Below are 18,720 nucleotides of genomic sequence, written 5' to 3' on the forward strand. Positions count from 1 at the left end.
GAAGGGGTCAAATACTTGTTTCACTTCTTGCAAATACATTTATAACTATTTTAAAATGTGTTTTTCTGGATATTTTTATTGTTGTTCTGTCTCACTCTTAAAATAAACCGACCATTACAATGATAGACCGATCATTTCTTTGTCAGTGGGCAAATGTACAAAATCAGCAGGGGGCCAAATACCTTTTTCCCCTAACTGTACATATCCAAACCTAAGCACTCCTAGATCCAGAGTTCATATAATCCAGATGATTCTCCGCCTTACATAATGTCTCCCTCTAGCCTGATTATGACAATTGAACTTGTATAGACCTCCTATAATTTAGAGGTCTACTGTATATTGAAGTGAGCAAATATGTAGGAGAGCACTGTCTGGCAAGCACTAGACCAGGAATCTTCAAAATATGTCTCTCCAGCTGTGGCGGAACTTCAAGTCCCATGAGGCATTGTAAAACTCTGACATTCACAGACAGGGCTCGACAAATCCCGGTCGCCAGGTCGCCATGGCAACTAGAAATATGGTCCTTGGCTTGGAAGCGACTTGGCTTTTTTTTTTTTTTGAGCTGGCGCCATCTGGTGGTGAGCCGTTGGTATTACAAGTTATTACCACCAGATGTGTAAGCTGGTGCCATCTGGTGATGGCCGTTGGTATTACAAGTTAAGCATTACAAGTTAAACAGCAATTCTAATGTAATTTTTCACTGCCATCTTCTTCCCTCTAATTAGAACCCCCAAACATTATATATATTTTTTATCCTAACACCCTAGAGAATAAAATGGCGATCGTTGCAATACTTTCTGTCACGCCGTATTTGCGCAGCGGTCCTACAAGCGCACTTTTTGGGAAAAAATTACACTTTTTTTAATTAAAAAATAAGACAACAGTAAAGTTATCCCCATTTTTTTTTAATATTATGAAAGATAATGTTACGCCGAGTAAATTGATACCTAACATGTCACGCTTCAAAATTACGTCCGCTCGTGGAATGGCGACAAACTTTTACCCTTTAAAATCTCCATAGGCGACGTTTAAAAAATTCTACAGGTTGCATGTTTTGAGTTACAGAGGAGATCTAGGGCTAGAATTATTTCTCCCGCTCTAGCGATTGCGGCGATACCTCACATGTGTGGTTTGAACACCGTTTACATATGCGGGCGCTGCTCACGTATGTGTTCGCTTCTGCGCGCGAGCTCGTCGGGACGGGGCGCGTTTTCTGTCTCCTAACTTTTTTAGCTGGCTCCTAGATTCCAAGCAAATTTGTCAACCCCTGTTCACAGACATGACTAGGCATGATGGGAATTGTAGTTCCTGAACAACTGGAGGGCCGTAGTTTGAGGATCCCTGCACTAGACCGTACCAGCCTTTTTTTTTTTCCTTGTATAAAATGTTGGCAAGAATCTCACATTTCTTTTTGGGGGTGATACCTCTTATTTCTCCTGGGTTTTAAAAATCACCCTCATGTTGGTAATGGAATCTCCAAGAGTAGTAGTCTCCAAGACTTGGGAAAGCATTCTATTCTCTTCTATTGTTAGTCTTTGTACAAAGACAGACACCTGACATCTACCTCCCTATTCTTTTGTTGTCATGTTTTTTTGGTCCAAGAAAATACACGTTCTGTCAGCCTGTTGTCGTACACGTGGGCACCAATAGCAATAAGGATTTCAACATGCTTTGAGGTCTTTTATTGAAGCCTAATATACATGTACATTTTGTCAAATAAAAGCTGTACAGTATTATGTTAATACTGCAGACCTTGCCTGAAGCACATTTCAAGTATCAGGGCTGGATAATCCAGTTCTCACATGTTCAAACATCTACTCCACCTAGATTATTAATAATGATACGTAATAATGAGCATAAGAAAACTGGGAGAGAGATGTAATAACTATGGTTAGGACTGCTACATGTCTAGTATCTTTTATGAGTGGTAAAGGTTCCCACAGAGTCTTGGCATATAAATGCATTTCCTCTCATTTAAACAAATATAGTCCATCTTCAAGGAAAGGGTGTTTGTTTTACACCCAGTGAGCATACAATGAGAAATGTCATTTCAAGGTGTGTAAAGAGACTGGTTTAAGAACAGGAAGAGCTCTGCCTTGGAGATACTATGAAGTAGTTGAAAATGGAAGTCAAGATCCGTGAGCAACTGTAAAAAGCTCACGCTCATTTACACTTGCTTCAAAATGTGGCATTGGACACGCTTTTTTAACCACTTAAGGACCGCCTAACGCAGATATACGTCGGCAGAATGGCATGGCTGGGCACAATCACGTACCTGTACGTGATTGTTAAATGCCCAGCCGTGGGTCTCGGACCCGATCGCCCCGCTGGAGTCCCGCGATCGGTCCCCGGAGCTGAAGAACGAGGAGAGCTGTGTGTAAACACAGCTTCCCCGTTCTTCACTGTGGCACCCTCATCGACCGCGTGTTACCTAATATAGGCAATCACAATCAATGATGTCACACCTACAGCCACACCCCCTACAGTTAGAAACACAGATGAGGTCACACTTAACCCCTTCAGCGCCCAGTTGTGGTTAACTCCCAAACTGCAACGGTCATTTCCACAGTAAACAATGCATTTTTAATCCATTTTTTGCTGTGAAAATGACAATGGTCCCAAAAATGTGTCAAAATTGTCCGAAGTGTTCCCCCATAATATCGCAGTCATGTAAAAAAACGCTGATCGCTGCCATTAGTAGTAAAAAAATAAAAATGCAATAAAACTATTCCCTATTTTGTAAACGCTATAAATTTTGCGCAAACCAATTGATAAACGTTTATTGCGATTTTTTTTTACCAAAAATAGGTAGAATAATACGTATCGGCCTAAACTGAGGAAAAACAATATTTTTTTATATATTTTTGGGGGATATTTATCATAGCAACAAGTAAAAAATATTGAATTTTTTTTCAAAATTGTCGCTCTATTTTTGTTTATAGCGCAAAAAATAAAAACTGCAGAGGTGATCAAATACCACCAAAAGAAAGCTCTATTTGTGGGGAAAAAAGGGCGACAATTTTGTTTGGGAGCCACGTCGCACGACCGCACAATTGTCAGTTAAAGCGACGCAGTGGCGAAACGCAAAAAGGGGCCTGGTCCTTTAGCTGCATTTTGGTCCTGGTCTTAAGTGGTTAAGGACCGCCTAACGCCGATATACGTCGGCAGAATGGCACGGCTGGGCACAATCACGTACCTGTACGTGATTGTTGAATGCCCAGCCGTGGGTCGTGGGGGCGCGCGCCCATGGCGCCCGCCCGCAATCCGGTCCGAAGCTCCGTGGCCGCGGGACCCGCGGACCCGATCGCCGATGGAGTCCAGCGATCGGTCCCCGGAGCTGAAGAACAGGGAGAGCTGTGTGTAAACACAGCTTCCCTGTTCTTCACTGTGGCGCTGTCATCGATCGTGTGTTCCCTAATATAGGGAATCACAATCAATGACGTCACACCTACAGCCACACCCCCCTACAGTTAGAAACACAGATGAGGTCACACTTAACCCCTTCAGAGCCCCCTTGTGGTTAACTCCCAAACTGCAATTGTCATTTTCACAGTAAACAATGCATTTTTAATCAATTTTTTGCTGTGAAAATGACAATGGTCCCAAAAATGTGTCAAAATTGTCCGAAGTGTCCGCCATAATGTCACAGTCATGTAAAAAAACGCTGATCGCTGCCATTAGTAGTAAAAAATAATAATAAAAATGCAATAAAACTATCCCCTATTTTGTAAACGCTATAAATTTTGCGCAAATCAATCGATAAACGTTTATTGCGATTTTTTTTTTTTTTTTATACCAAAAATAGGTAGAAGAATATGTATCGGCCTAAACTGAGGGAAAAACCAGTTTTTTTTAAATATATTTTTGGGGAATATTTATTATAGCAACAAGTAAAAAAATATAGAATTTTTTTCAAAATTGTCGCTCTATTTTTGTTTATAGCGCAAAAAATAAAAACCGCAGAGGTGATCAAATACCACCAAAAGAAAGCTCTATTTGTGGGGGAAAAAAGGGCGCCAATTTTGTTTGGGAGCCACGTCGCACGACCGCACAATTGTCAGTTAAAGCAACGCAGTGGCGAAACGCAAAAAGGGGCCTGGTCTTTTACCTGCATTTTGGTCCGGGTCTTAAGTGGTTAAAGTGCTCTGAATGCACCTGTCACTAAATAAAATAGTATACTTCAAGTCCTGTTTACACGTTTTCTTTGCTTCAAAAATTATACCATGTGTCGCTTTCTTGGTGCTTCAAAGGTGCTCCAAAGCCCCCATAGAAGTCTATGACAAAGCTTGCTAACGGCATCTGCATCTTTTGAGGGGATTTTATTCAGTGTTAGCTTTGCTTTGTTTTGAAAGTGTTGCAGGTATTAGATATACTAGGATGCACTGGGAAACCAACAAGCGAACCGGAAAAACGAAATCGGCAGAAACTTCTGGTTCACGTGTATATATTTTGGAAGTATCTGGTGCAGATGTCACATCTGGTGTGCAGTGTGGAGCATCCAGAAGACGGGGCGGGGTCCGTAGCGGAGCAACTAGCAGATGGCACTTGAGGTGTGCAACACGGGAACGCTATAATGGAAGAGGCAGAGGATCAGCAGAGCTGGGGGACTGGAGGAGAAACTAGCAGATGTTATACGTGGAGCGCAACCTGGGGGGAATTTAGCAGAATATGAGCAGGGACTTGAGAGAGTAAACCAGAGGATCATCAGAGCTTGGGGTTACTACTGAGCGGGGGATCAGCACAGCTGGGGATTACTATTCAGCTGGGGGTTACTACTCATTGGGGAATCAGCAGAGCTGGGGGTTACTGCTCAGCGGGGGATCAGCACAGCTGGGGGTTACTACTCAGCGGGGGATCAGCACAGCTGGGGGTTACTACTCAGCGGGGGATCAGCACAGCTGGGGGTTACTACTCAGTAGGGGATCAGCAGAGCTGGGGGTTACAACTGAACACAGAATCAGCAGAGCTGGGGGTTGCTACTAAGTGGGGGATCAGCAAAGCTGGGGGTACTACTGAGCAGGGGATCTGCTGAATGAGGGTACTAATAAGCTGGAGATCTGCAGAACAAAAGTACCAATAAGCAGGGGGTCTGTTGAACGGGGGCGCTAATGAGCTGGGAATCTGCTGAGTGGGAGTACTACTGAGCTGGGGTTCTATTGGGGTCCCTTTAAAACAAATAGAAAATCAACACATCTCTTGTTAAAAAAAAAAAAAAAAAAAGAATGCAACTTCCAAAAAATTGTAACTTCTGGACTTCGCTTTCCCCACTAGACACCAGTCTTCATGAAATATGTGCCACCCTATGGCCCTCACTGCCTAAAAGGAAACATCTTTATTCTCCAGGACTGAACTCTTTCTAATAAAGGGAAATGGTGGTAAAAGACACACATTTCTTAATAGCATACACAACCTTTGTTTCTAAAATTTTAAAATAGAGCTGACTGTTTCTTTTTAACTTTGCATATATTTGACTCTTTGATGTTTGCTTTTCATTGTAGGCCTCTTATACGACAGCTTCCTAGCCAGCAGATGTTCGACCATGTGCAGAAGCGTCACCGAGTACTGTTTGTATATGTTGGTGTTGATTCTACTTTAAAGGTGAAAAGCTAAACTTCTCAGTATTCTAAATTTTACAAAATGTTATTGTATTTTGTACATGTGAAGAAATGCACAATTTAAAATTTGTTTTGCTATGATTGCTAATTACGCTAGCAAGACATTATACATTTTGAGAAAGAATAGTGTTTTTTTTGTTGTTGTTGTTGTTGTTTGTTTGTTTTTTTAGACTTTTTTTTTTTTTTTTTTTAGACTTTTTTTTTTTTTCTCTGTGCTTTTACCTATACATAGGTGTAGCTAGGCATTTCAGGCCCAGTCAAGGCATGTCAGCCCAAATATCAGACAAAACATAAAGGGCTAGATTCAGGTAGGGGGACGTACAATTGTGCGGGCGTAGCATATGTTATTTACGCTACGCCGCCGCAACTTACAGGGGCAAGTGCAGTATTCACAAAACACTTGCTCCGTAAGTTGCGACGGCGTAGCGTAAATGGGGCCGACGCGGGAACGACGTCCATACTTAACATTGCGTACGCCTCATAATAGCAGGAGCAGCCTTACGCCGAAAAAGCCTAACGTAAACGACGTAAAAAAAAATAGCGCCGGGCGTATGTAAATTTGTGAATCGGCGTATGTAGTTCATTTGCATATTCTACGCCAAAAACGACGGAATATGCACCCTAAGATACGACGGTGTAAGAGACTTACGCCAGTCGGATCTTAGGCCAATGTCGGTGTATCTTGCTTTCTGAATACAGAAAGAAGATACGCCGGCGCAGCTTTGAATTTATGCGGCGTATCTATAGATACGCCGGCGTAATTCAATGCTGAATCTAGCCCAATCAGTGAAATCACTACAAAGCTGTTGGCACAACCACAGATCTAAATCAACACCTCATTTGCTCCTCCACCAATGATACGGTAAAGCCTAGTACACACGGGCCTATTGTCCGGCAGCAAATGCATTCAGTATTTTAAGGCTGGTCTCCTACTCAGGATATGGAACGCTCAAGTAGATCCTGCTGCAACCTCGTGTGTAAGCAACACTTGTGGAGGACAAAGACGAGGAAAGCCACATAGTGTAAAGCCACATATAATAGTTTTATTAAAATAAACAAGTGGTTACTTGCAAAAGATAAGATCGCTCATCAATGAAAAAGACCGGTCCCAGGAATCTGGTAAACAACTTCTTGATAGTAAAAAGCGTGGTGACGTCACGAGCGATGACTGCCTGTGTCGATACCTTTAACTACTATCAACACTGTGGCACTTTTCATTTTGAGCCAGTGTTCTTTGCACTATTTGGGAGAATTTTTCGTATTTATACATCCATTTTGGATTTTTGTTTCATTTATTTTATTCATATGATTATTTATTGTTCACTATTTACTTGTGTATTTGTAGCACTCCACTGTTTGAGGATTTTGTTGCTTTTCAAACACCAGACAACTCCCATTCGACCAGCCAAAACTTTTGCTGGCTGATCATAGAGCCCAGCTAAGACAGGATCTTTTTTGTGAGGCTCTATAGATTTACTATATCAAAGTGGTGACCTGTAAAGGCTTTGAAAGAATTTGCCTATAGATCGCAAAAATGTACTTTGTCACCGTTGCACGGTGTGCATTAACGTGACATCTTTGGTTTCTTTTTACTTGGAGTAACATTTTTATAGTTTAAAATTGGGTTATGTATTCAGTTTTATTTATTTTTTTATTAAACGTGTATCCCCCCCCCCCCCAAAAAAAAAAATTGCGTTTGAAAAGCCACTACCCAAATACGGCGTGACATTAAAAGTTGCAAAAGCCAGCAATTTATGCTGGGCCTCTAAATCGGGGCCTCTGCTTTAAAGTTGTTATAAACCCCATTCATGAAATTTTAAAGCGGGGGTTCACCCTAAAAAAAAATAATTCTTTATCTACCATCCCATCCAGCATACTAGCGTCAGCTACAGTATGCCTTCTTTTTTGCGCTGTACTTACCGTTTAATCGTCCAGTTTTGTTTCAGACTCCGGCGGGGAAATAGGCGTTCCTATGAAGAGGGGAACATGATTGACGTCCGGCTATGGCACGTCACACGTTTCGAAAATAGCCGAAATAGGACTCGCATATATACGGCGCCTGCGCAGTCAGCTCCTAGTCTGTGCGCAGGCGCCGTATAGCCGGACGCCAATCATGTTCCCCTCTTCATAGGAACGCCTACTCTCCGCGGGAGTCTGAAACGAAAGTAAAGGATTAAACGGTAAGTACAGCGCAAAAAAAAATGCATACTGTAGCTGACGGTAGTATGCTGGATGGGATGGTACATAGTTGTTTTTTAGGGTGAACCTCCGCTTTAAGTATATATATATATATATGTATATATGTATGTATGTATGTATGTATGTATGTATGTGTGTGTGTGTGTGTGTGTGTGTGTGTGTATGGGTATATGTGTAAAATATATATATATATATATATATATATATATATATATATGTGTGTGTGTGTGTGTGTGTGTGTGTGTGTGTGTGTATGTATGTGTATATATATATATATATATTATATAGGAAACCCTAAAGATATATATATATATATATATATATATATATATCTCTTTAGTGTTTCCTATATAATATATAATATATATATATATATATATATATATATATAAAATCTCTTTAGTGTTACCTTTTCTCTCTCCAAAGATTTAAGTGTCTTTTCTCTCTGGTGCTTCTTTCCTCTGTTATCAGCATGATTAACTTCTGAGAAGTTGTCTGACACATAAGATAACAATTTGTGTTGGGGAGAGTGCTTAGAGGGAGATGAGCACTGAGCTTGTCTATTCAGAAAACAGCTCTGCATGTTTCTTCATTCAAGTGCAGTCTCTCCACCCTTCCCTATGTACTGCTGGCAAAAAATACTGATTGTTAAAAAGTGCCAAGAAACGACCTGGAGGTCAAGTGGTTAAGACCAGCTAAAACAATTACAAATCTGTTTAGCAGATTAAAAAATACGACAATTGGTTGATAAATTTTGGTGAATACCTAGTGTTAAATACAGTTGTGCTTTCCATAAAATGTATCATTTGTTTTAACAGGAAAAATTCATTGAAGTTGCATCAGAACTTATTGTGTACACATACTTCTTTTCTGCTTCAGAAGATGTCTTGCCGGAGGTAATAATGCTGTTTTTATAATATGTTGATGCATAGAACTTATTATTATTATTATTATTATTATTATACAGGATTTATATAGCGCTAACAGTTAATGCAGCGCTATACAATATAAAAGAGAGACAATACAGTTATCTATATATATAAAACTCAACGTGTGTGTGTGTGTGTGTATGTATGTATGTATGTATGTTCCAGCATCACGTCCAAACGGCTAAAGATATTAACATGAACATAAATGGCGTAAATCCCCCGGCGCAAATTAATTTAAATTAGGCGCCTTCCCGCGCCGAACGTACTGCGCATGCGCCGTCCCTAAAATTTCCCGACTTGCAAGGACGTCATTTGGTTTCGACGTGAATGTAAATGGCATCCAGCCCTATTCACGGACGACTTACGCAAACGATGTACATTTTTAAATTTCGACGCGGGAATGACGGCCATACTTAACATTGGCTGCTCCTCATATAGCAGGGGCAACTTTACGCGTCGCAAATCTTACGTAAACGTCGTAACTTCACTGCGTCGGTCGGGCGTACGTTCGGGAATTCGCGTATTTTGCTAATTTGCATACTCTATAGGGAAAACGACGTCGGCGACACCTAGCGGCGGAAAAAAAAATTGCATTTAAGATCCGACAGCCTTACGCCTGTCGGATCTAATGGTTATCTATGCGTAACTGATTCTATGAATCGGGCACATAGATACGACGGGTGCACTCAGAGATACGCTGGCGTATCAGGCTATACGCCGTCGTATCTCTTTTGAGAATCTGGCCCATATTTTATTTTTTTTTATTACTTTTAACAACACCATATAAAAGATTTACTTGCATTGAGTATTTTTTTCAGTTTATAGAGTTATCCAATCCCCGATTTTAACATTTTTGATGGGTAAAAAAAAAAAAAAAAAAATAATAATAATAAAAAAATAAAAAATAAGGTGGTATTATTTAGTTTCTCAAAGTTTCTGCATCTCTGATATGACCTTTCACAGGCCAGTACTTTCATTATCATTTGTGGCCAGAGAGTGACTGATCTAGCTTCAGAAAATGCTGTCGGTTGTGTTTCAAGCACTTCCTTATACATTGACATACTTCCGTTAGACCTTGGTCCATGTGGCCAGTATGATCACCTTTTGATATAGCGCTCTCCACAGACAGCTCAGCTCTCCATTAGGATACATCAGTTTAATCCAATGACGTTTTACTTCAGCTTTCATATCAAAGTGTAAATGGACTGTCATCTTCTACCCTTGTGTCCACTTTGAAGGCTGGATACTGAGCCCAGGTTCACACTGGGTACGATTTGAGATGCGATTTCACATGTCAAATCGCATCTCAAATCGGCGGCAATTGTCGGCAATGACACCATCCTAATCGGTGCGACGCCGCATCTGCGGCGCTGCACCGATTTCAAAAAGTAGTTCCTGTACTACTTTTTGCGATTTCGGGCTGCGATTTACATTGACATCTGTGCAGAAACCTGCACAGATGTCTCTTAAATCGCGGCCGAAATCCGGACTGCCCGCGGGAGTGAAATTGTGCGAGTTCAGCTGAACTCGCATGGCTTCACTCCCGCAGCCCAGTGTGAACCTGGGCTAAGGGTCGTTTCACATGAGCTTTCTGATCAGGTCCACCTGTCAGTTTTTCAGGCAGACCTGTTCGGACCTTGCAGTCTCCTCCGCCATCCGATCCGCCCGCAAAATCCAGGCGGATGGTGGTCCTATTTTCCATCCGTCTATCGGATCGTACTGGATGAAAACAGACAGGTGGTTTTTCCGATTTCCCCATAGAGGAGAGCAGGACTGTGTCCGAATGTGACAGGACCTGTCATCCATCTGCTCGGAGCGATCTCCTGCTGAGCAAGCAGAATCCGCAATACGGAGGTGCCCGTGTGAAAGGGGCCTTACTGAGGAACATGAAACAGAAGGGGTTTAGCTAAGGGCTAAACTAACCAAATGCAAACATGCAAGTATATTGGCTCTGCAATTGACAGATTGCACTATTAAACATAACATTACAGATAACTTGTCTTTAGACCTGAAATACAAAACAAAAAAGGAAAATATGCAAACCTGCAATACAAACTTAGGACTCTTTCACGTGGCTGGGTAGCTGCGGCCGCCGGATTCCTGCAGCAAGACGGTGGATTCTTGCTGCTGGGATAACCAGGTCATCCCATTTAAATAATAGCGGACTGACAGCGGCCACTGCTGTTTGCATGTACCCGGACATAGAGCAGGTGGCTGACGCTGGCCTGGGCTGAGCTGACTGCATCCAAGGTCTCTGACATCTGTCTTCAACCACTTCTAACCGCTCTGTGCGGCTACATGCGAACAGCAGCAATTACTGTCAGCCCGCTATTTTTTTATATAGGCTGCGCAGCTGCTGCTGATCGCATAACCATGTCATTACAGCAGCAAAATCATCTACATTTTGTGTCAGAAAACTGGAGGCCGCAGCTACCCGACGGTGTAAAGGAGGCCTTAGGTCAGGGGTAGGCAACCTCGGCACTCCAGCTGTGGAGAAACTACAAATCTCATCATGCCTCTGCCTCTGGGAGTCATGCCTGTGATTGTCAGGGTCTTGCAATGTCTTATGGGACTTGTAGTTTCAAAACAGCTGGAGGGCCGAGGTTGCCTAACCCTGCCTCAAGTATATAAAGAATGAACATGGTCCTTGAAACCCCATCTTTATATCAGGGAGATCAAAAAAATGTCATGCCTCTTTTGACAGCATGTAATGCTTCCCAATCGAGTCCTGATGTCCTGGACTTGACAGCCTGTCCTCACATCAGGTCACCTCTTCAAGGGAAAATAAGTTTGTAAGGTCGCTTGAGTTTGACACTACGATAGTCTCTCCATGGCTCACCCTGCCATGATGTGACACAGCAGGAGGAGGATCTGCAGGGGAAGAGTTGCAAAATGAATGAAACATAAATATGCATAACCATAGTGCAGTCCATATCAAAGCGCATATAGTATATTAGTGTGTATAATAGTTCACTCTCCAACAGTGATGTATGATGTGCAATCCACTTCCTTCAAGAGAATCAATTCAAGTGTGATAATGTGAAAACAATTGGTGTGCTTCCACCTCCTTGTGACACTTATGTGCTCCGAGAACTTTCACCTTAATGAGTAATCAAATGCACCTTTTGATTCCAATTCCATACTTTGGACCAGGGGTCTCCAAACATTCTAAACAAAGGGCCGGTTTATTGTCCTTCAGACTCTTGGAGGGCCGGACTTTGGCCAGCGAGAGTGAAAATGTTCCTGGCATCAGTGGGAGTAAACATCTGGTATTAGGGGGAGAAATAGTGCCCCATTGTTGGTATCATAGGGGGGATTAGTGCCCCATTAGTGGTGTCAGTGGGAGAAATGGTGCTCCAATGTCGGATAAAGGCAAGCAAAGGGCCACATCCGGCCCTCGGGCCGCAGTTTGGAGACCACTGCTTTGGACAATGCTTCACCGATCTTAGCCTGGTCCTGGTTCTGCCCGATATGTCTAAGTAATCGGTGGTAATGGTCCCTTTAAGGCACCGTCCACCACGCTTATCCGGATGTTAGGATACAATAAAATGACTTTCCTTAGTGTAGTATTTTAAATTAAAATGAATTTAATAAAAAGAGTAAGTCTTAAATCAAACAAGTATTAAAAATGCCTTGGTATAATCAAACCACGTGTAGGTCTCCGACATCACTTCTGGTCCGGGGTGCCCTACGTGTTGCGTCGCATGACTTTATCAGAAGCGACTGACAATCTCTGCTTCTCTGGCTTAAGAAATAGGGCTCAATTCAATAAGAGTTAAAGTATAACTAAAGGCAATTTTTTTTTTTTTTTTTACATTTTGGATAGAGTGGAGAGGGATTCGAATGCCTGCCAGTTTTTTATGCTGTCTGTGCCCCCCGTTAGGGAAATTCACCATTTACCATTATTGAAAGTAAAAGAAAACTCCACATTTTGGGTTGTCCCCAGAAAAGTAATAGGAGGGAAATCTTCCAATGTGGACACTAGTTTTGATGACCTGGGGGTCCCCAAGGAATCCCCTTAATTTGCAGTGATTTCCTCTCTCACTTCCTGCTTTGGCTATGGGACTTGAAGTGAAATCTCCCCAATGGAACACAAATGGTGAAAAAAAAAACTGGCAAAGGTTTTTAACCCCCTCTTTACTCTATCCAAAATAAAAATAAAAAGAAAGAAAGTTTTTCCTATAGTTCTACTTGAACAACTTAAGGACCGCAAGGATTTGCCCCCTTAATGACCAGGCCATTTTTTGCAATATGGCACTGCGTTGCTTTAACTGACAATTGCACGGCCATGTGACGCTGTACCCAAGCAGATTTGACGTCTTCTTTTTTTTTTTTTTTTTTTTTTACTAATGGAGCTTTCTTTTAGTGGTATTTGATCACCTCTGCGGTTTTTTTTTGCGCTATAAACAAAGACCGACAATTTTGAAAAAATTAATCTTTTATATATTTTGCTATAATACATAGCCTATATATATATTTATATATTAAAATTCATGGAGGCTGGATACTGAAGAAACATGAAGAAGGGAGAAGTCTAGTTAAGAACTAAACTAACTAATGCAAATATGCAGGTAATACAATTATAATTTACCCCACACATAAACTCCCCTGAATCACCCCTATAGCTTCTGCTAAAAATGCCCAATCCCTAAGCATTTGTAATAATAAATTAAAGAAATGCAGCACTCTAAAGAAACTGGAAATTCTACAATAACTACATAAGGTGCTAATGAACTGAAAGGAAGGAAGAGCGCAACTTCCCCTTTTGGTTGAAGTTCCGCATTGACTCCAGTGACCACAAATTACTATCTTTACAATATAAAAGTCTACTTCAAGTTGTGCTCATAAAGTGCAGTATGCAAAAATTTCTCCCACACCAGTCTGTGTGTATACTCTTCAGCACTGCGCTCCACGTGTGCAACTCTTTTTATTCCATTTCCGTGTGACTTCCAGGTAACCCTAGCTTCGTAAGCACTCACCAGATGCAACAGAACACTTAATTAATAAGAAGGTCAGAATGTGATCTTATTGCTCCTTTTATGGATGCTCCAAAGGCTGCAACATCAGAAGAATATCACGGGAACATAAATTATAGTTTCACAAGATCAACAGAAGCAGATCGGGATAATAAAAACAAGAAGGCTCTCATAGCTTAAAGTGATTCTAAACGATAAAAAAAAAAAAAAAAAAGAAACTATTTATACTTGCCTGTTTTTTTCTGGGGTTCCCCACTGGCGCTCCTAGCTCCTCCCTCCCAAGTGCCCCCGTAGCAAGCCGCTTGACACAGTGGGCCAGATTCACAAAGAGATATGACGGTGGATCTCCTGATCCGCCATCGTATCTCTGACATCCAACGGTCGGATCTATGCGACTGATTCATAAGAATCAGTTCCGCATAGATCTCCCTTAGATCCGACTGGTGTAAGTGACTTACACCGTCGGATCTTAGGCTGCAATCTCCCGCCGGCCGCTAGGTGTCGCCTCTGTCTTTTACGCGTCAGATATGCAAATAAGGAGAACCGCCGATTCAGAAACGAACGCCCGCCCGTCGCTTTTTTTTTACGTCGTTTGCGTTCGACTTTTTCCGGCGGATAGTTACCCCTGCTATATGAGGGGTAGCTAATGTTAAGTATGGCCGTCGTTCCCGCGCCGATTTTCAAATTTTTACGTCGTTTGCGTAGGTCGTACACTCCCCCTAGCCGCGGAATTTGAATTCCGCCGGGGGAGTTACGATCCAACGGTGCAGTTTTCAAGGTAAGTGCTTTGTGAATACTGCACTAGCCTCGCTAAATTGCACCGGCAGATCGTAAATCACATAGATTACGCGGATCTAAAGATCCGCTAATCTATGTGAATCTAGCCCAGTGTGGCTTGGCCCTGCCCCCACTCTACTCACTAGCTGTGATTGACAGCAACAGGAGCCAATGGCTCCCACTACTACCTCCATGGCCAGTGAGGGGGGAGAGAGAGAAAGCTGAGAGAGCCGCTGCTCTCTGGCACAGCGCTGGATCGAGTTTGGGCTCAGGTTAGTATGGGGGAGGGGGGGTGGGTGTGAGCTAAACACAGAATATTTTTACCTTAATGCATTTAGGGTAAGAAACCTTCTACCTTTAGAACCACATTGAGACCATTTATTAAAAGCCATGGTAACAAAATTGTATACTCCCTTGCCATTGCGCTTATCCAGCACTAAAGAGACCACATCTATTCAAACAATCAGGGGGCGCTGCTGCACCGGCACCTCATCAGGTGTCGGCATACATTCCAAAGAGCAGAAGTGATGGCAAACTAGAGCATCACCCTACCCGTTTCGTCATCAATAATTGACGTCTTCAGGGGCCTGCCGGTATATTGGATTATACCATTTTACAAGCTTGGAAACAACAAGTTGTAATTACAGTAATTAATGCTAAATGTCACCACGGAGATGGTTCTAGATTACATAACCAAGTCCAATGCGAGGTGATGGATACACCATAAGTATTCCAGAACACTGTCGACTGGGGGGGAGGGGCACAGAGTTCAGCAGTTGGTTCTGAGGCTGCAGATAATAACAAGTTAATCTGTGCTGTGTAACGTTTCTTTTTGCTGTGTTACAGGAAATAACTACTTTGCTGTAATTTGGGGTTTTTATGTTGCTGAAAGTAAAACTCACTAAAAAGCTAGCAGAGATCTGAGGAGTCATGTGTGGTTTACAGATTGTGTTCATCACTATGTCCCGATCGGTGTTTAGAATGACCTTTGCTGCATGTGGCTTGCCTGTCATGATTACATTGTCCACAATTCCTAATGTCCTTATTTACCATTTGGTGGTCTCCTGAGTAGACGGTGGTTAGATTGTCAGCCACTGAAAAAGTGTTTCTATGAAACCACTGGACCACTCTGTAGGGTAAATGGTAAAAATAAAATGGTTTGCATGCATAGCCATTCTTTGACTGTTGGATGCTATATTTTAAAAAGGAAAATGGTTATTCTAAAATAATGGCAACCTATAATACAACCTATTTTTCAAACCCAAAAGCACCCAGTGGCATGAAATACAAAAGAGTAAAGCAATGGCAATGCTTCAATATTGGTGCACAATGGGAACAGTCTCGTAAAGTGACCATCAAATTTTTTTTTGATATTAAGCCAAGTGTTTTTTATGATACTGTTACTATTTTCTGTTGATATTGTTAGTAATGTACTGTACTATGTATTGTAAGTACTGTTATCGTATTATTTAGAATGTTTTTTTTTTTTTTGCTTTGCAGTATGTCAAGCTGAATGAAGTACCTGCAATATTGGTGTTTAAAGACTCAACCTACTTTGTTTATGACGGTGAGTTTTTCTTGCATCTATACAAATGGCTGAAATACAGCAAAAGTGGAGGTTCACCCTAAAATGATTATATACCATCCCATCCAGCATACTTGCGTCAGCTACAGTATGCTGTTTTTTTTTTTTTTTTCCTCGCTGTACTTACCGTTTAATCGTTCATTTTCTTTTCATCCTCCCGCTGGGAATAGGCGTTCCTATGAAGAGGCGTAGATGATTGACGTGCGGCTAAGGCACGTGACGCGTTCCGAAAATACCTAAACTAGGACTCGGCTATATACGGCGCCTGCGCAGTCAGCTCCTAGTCTGTGCACAGGCGCCGTATAGCGCCGTGAAGAGCCGAGTCCTAGTCCGGCTATTTTCGGAACGCGTGATGTGCCTTAGCCGCATGTCAATCATCTACGCCTCTTCATAGGTACGCCTATTCCCCGCGGGAGGAAGAAAAGAAAATGAACGATTAAACGGTAAGTACACCGGAAAAAAAAACCCAGCATACTGTAGCTGACGCAAGTATGCTGCATGTAATGGTACATAGATGTTTTTTAGGGTGAACCTCCACTTTAAATCGAACCTGTCGTGATAGGAATATGGGAGCTGTCCTTTCTGGCTTGTTTTTTAAGACCCCTTTCACACTGGGGCATTTTTCAGGCGCTTTAGCGTTAAAAAAAGAGCCTGAAAGAAGCTGCATCTGCAATCCCAATGTAAAAGCCTGAGTGCTTTCACACTGAGACCCCTTTCACACTGGGGCATTTTTCGGGTGCTTTAGCGTTAAAAAAAGCAGCTGTAAAGCGCCTGAAAGAAACTGCATCTGCAATCCCAATGTGAAAGCCCGAGTGCTTTCACACTGAGGTGCTGCGCTGGCAGGGCATTAAAAATAGTCCTGCAAGCAGCTTCTTTGCAGCGCTTTAGGAGCGGTGAATCAGAGGGGTTCTGTCACATTAGCAACCATGTAAAGTCAGAAGGTTTGCTGCTGCTTTTCACATTTAACATGTAAACCAGTGGTCTCCAAACTGCGGCCCGAGGGCCGGATGTGGCCCTTTGCTTGCCTTTATCCGGCCTTTATCCGGCCCTTGGAGCACTATCCCTCCCACTGATACGAGACACTATTCTGCCATCTAGTAGAGATATGGGGGTGATGGCGCTGTCTCTAGTGGAGGCTAAGAGTACCGGAAAGTTGGTACGTTGACTGTAATCTGACCCCTGTAAGACCTATAGCTGGTGGGTCTGTGACGATATAGTGCCTCAGTGTACTGCTCATGTGAGAAGCAGTAAAATAAAATAAAATAAATAAAATAATGATATGCCAGTGATAAAGTGAGTGTGGCTCCCAGTCACGAGTGTTGCTATGTAGTTATAAACGCATCAGGTAAGCATTACATAAACACGTGCAAATCAAATAAAAATGACCAAACGTTGAGTGTATAAACAATAATGAGTGATACTATGTAGTATCCACCTGTCAGCAATAGTGCTATAGGTCTACATGTATCCAAAAAATAAAAATATCAATATCAAAATGATGAAAATAAGCAAATGCTAAATAAATAGTCCAGTGAATAAAAATAGGAACAATAGTCCATGCAAAATCAATCAAAAGTTATTCGTGACCATGTGTTTTCCAAAAAGAGTGAGTAGTCACAATATGCAGTTGTACAGCTTTACGCAGTGGGTCCGGTGCTCCCCCTCCTGGGTCCCCACTCACCAGAGGCACTCACCCCTGCAGGGGTAAAGTGCATATACGTAGATGGTGTCCAAACGGCTCAGCTCCTCGCCTGTCCGTGTTCTCCGGATAGATCCTCTAGTCCAGATGGTACCAGACTTCCTGGGTATCCAAGTTCCTCCAGGGAAAAAAAGGACTCTCATAGAGTAGTAGGTTCAAAATACCAGGGGTTAATTTTTATTAGTAGTGCAGCCGTGTATCTGGCTTCCACTTAGGCAGATTGTACAAAAAAATCAATTAAAACATAAAAGTAAGATATAAAAGAAACTGGGACCAAGTTCCAATAAAAATGACTAAAAACAAAACAAAATTAATACAAGTGGGCAGCTATCCAGTGATAGCAAGCTTCCCTGCACAGCACTCGAGCCGGTATCGAAAGTCAGCGCCAGCCTGGGAAGGGCGTGCGTTCCACCAAATGATCAGCTGGTTGATCCGGAATTTCGTGCGGGCGTGCGTGTATCCGCTTTACGCACGTTTCGTTCTATTACGTCTTCTGAAGCGGGTACACGCATACCGCTGCTGATGATTTAAATAGCCGGCGTCATCATGGAAAGAGCCCTCCCACTTAACGGCGATAGCCAATCAGGGTTTTAATGGAAATTTTCCCATCCAATCGGGTCAGTTTGGTAAATGTCCCTGGACGTCTCTAGTTTCCATGGTGAACGCTTGCTTAGACAGACATGGTTAAACAATTCATGCAACAACATCCTGGTTTTGCTAGAAGGGTTGTGTAGACCGAAGGTTCATATGCAGCCCGTGCAGGCAGTGATGAGATGTGCAGTCACAGCTGCAGTGGGTAGGCCAAACGGGGGCAGCATACAATATGTGTAAGTAAGTAAAAAATAATAAACCAAATATACTAGTGCGCGGTGTGGACGGACCATACATGCATTTGTCCAAAGGTATATTAGACATCCAGCGTTATCCCTAATTCAATGGA

The 18,720-nt window shown here is 42.2% G+C and overlaps 1 protein-coding gene across 2 annotated transcripts in view; it reads left to right on the plus strand.

Annotated features, from left to right (window-relative positions):
* The window catches only part of TMX3 (thioredoxin related transmembrane protein 3), a 121,085-nt gene that overhangs the window by 54,057 nt on the left and 48,308 nt on the right, over positions 1–18,720 (plus strand). For both annotated transcript variants that reach the window (XM_040353905.1, XM_040353906.1), the window contains exons 7-9: positions 5,499–5,598; positions 8,633–8,710; positions 15,997–16,063. In XM_040353905.1, coding sequence (XP_040209839.1) covers positions 5,499–5,598; positions 8,633–8,710; positions 15,997–16,063 — 245 coding nt within the window. The remainder of the gene's footprint in view (positions 1–5,498; positions 5,599–8,632; positions 8,711–15,996; positions 16,064–18,720) is intronic.

This window comes from Rana temporaria, chromosome 5, assembly GCF_905171775.1.
Source record: "Rana temporaria chromosome 5, aRanTem1.1, whole genome shotgun sequence".
In the NCBI taxonomy this organism is placed as follows: domain Eukaryota; kingdom Metazoa; phylum Chordata; class Amphibia; order Anura; family Ranidae; genus Rana; species Rana temporaria.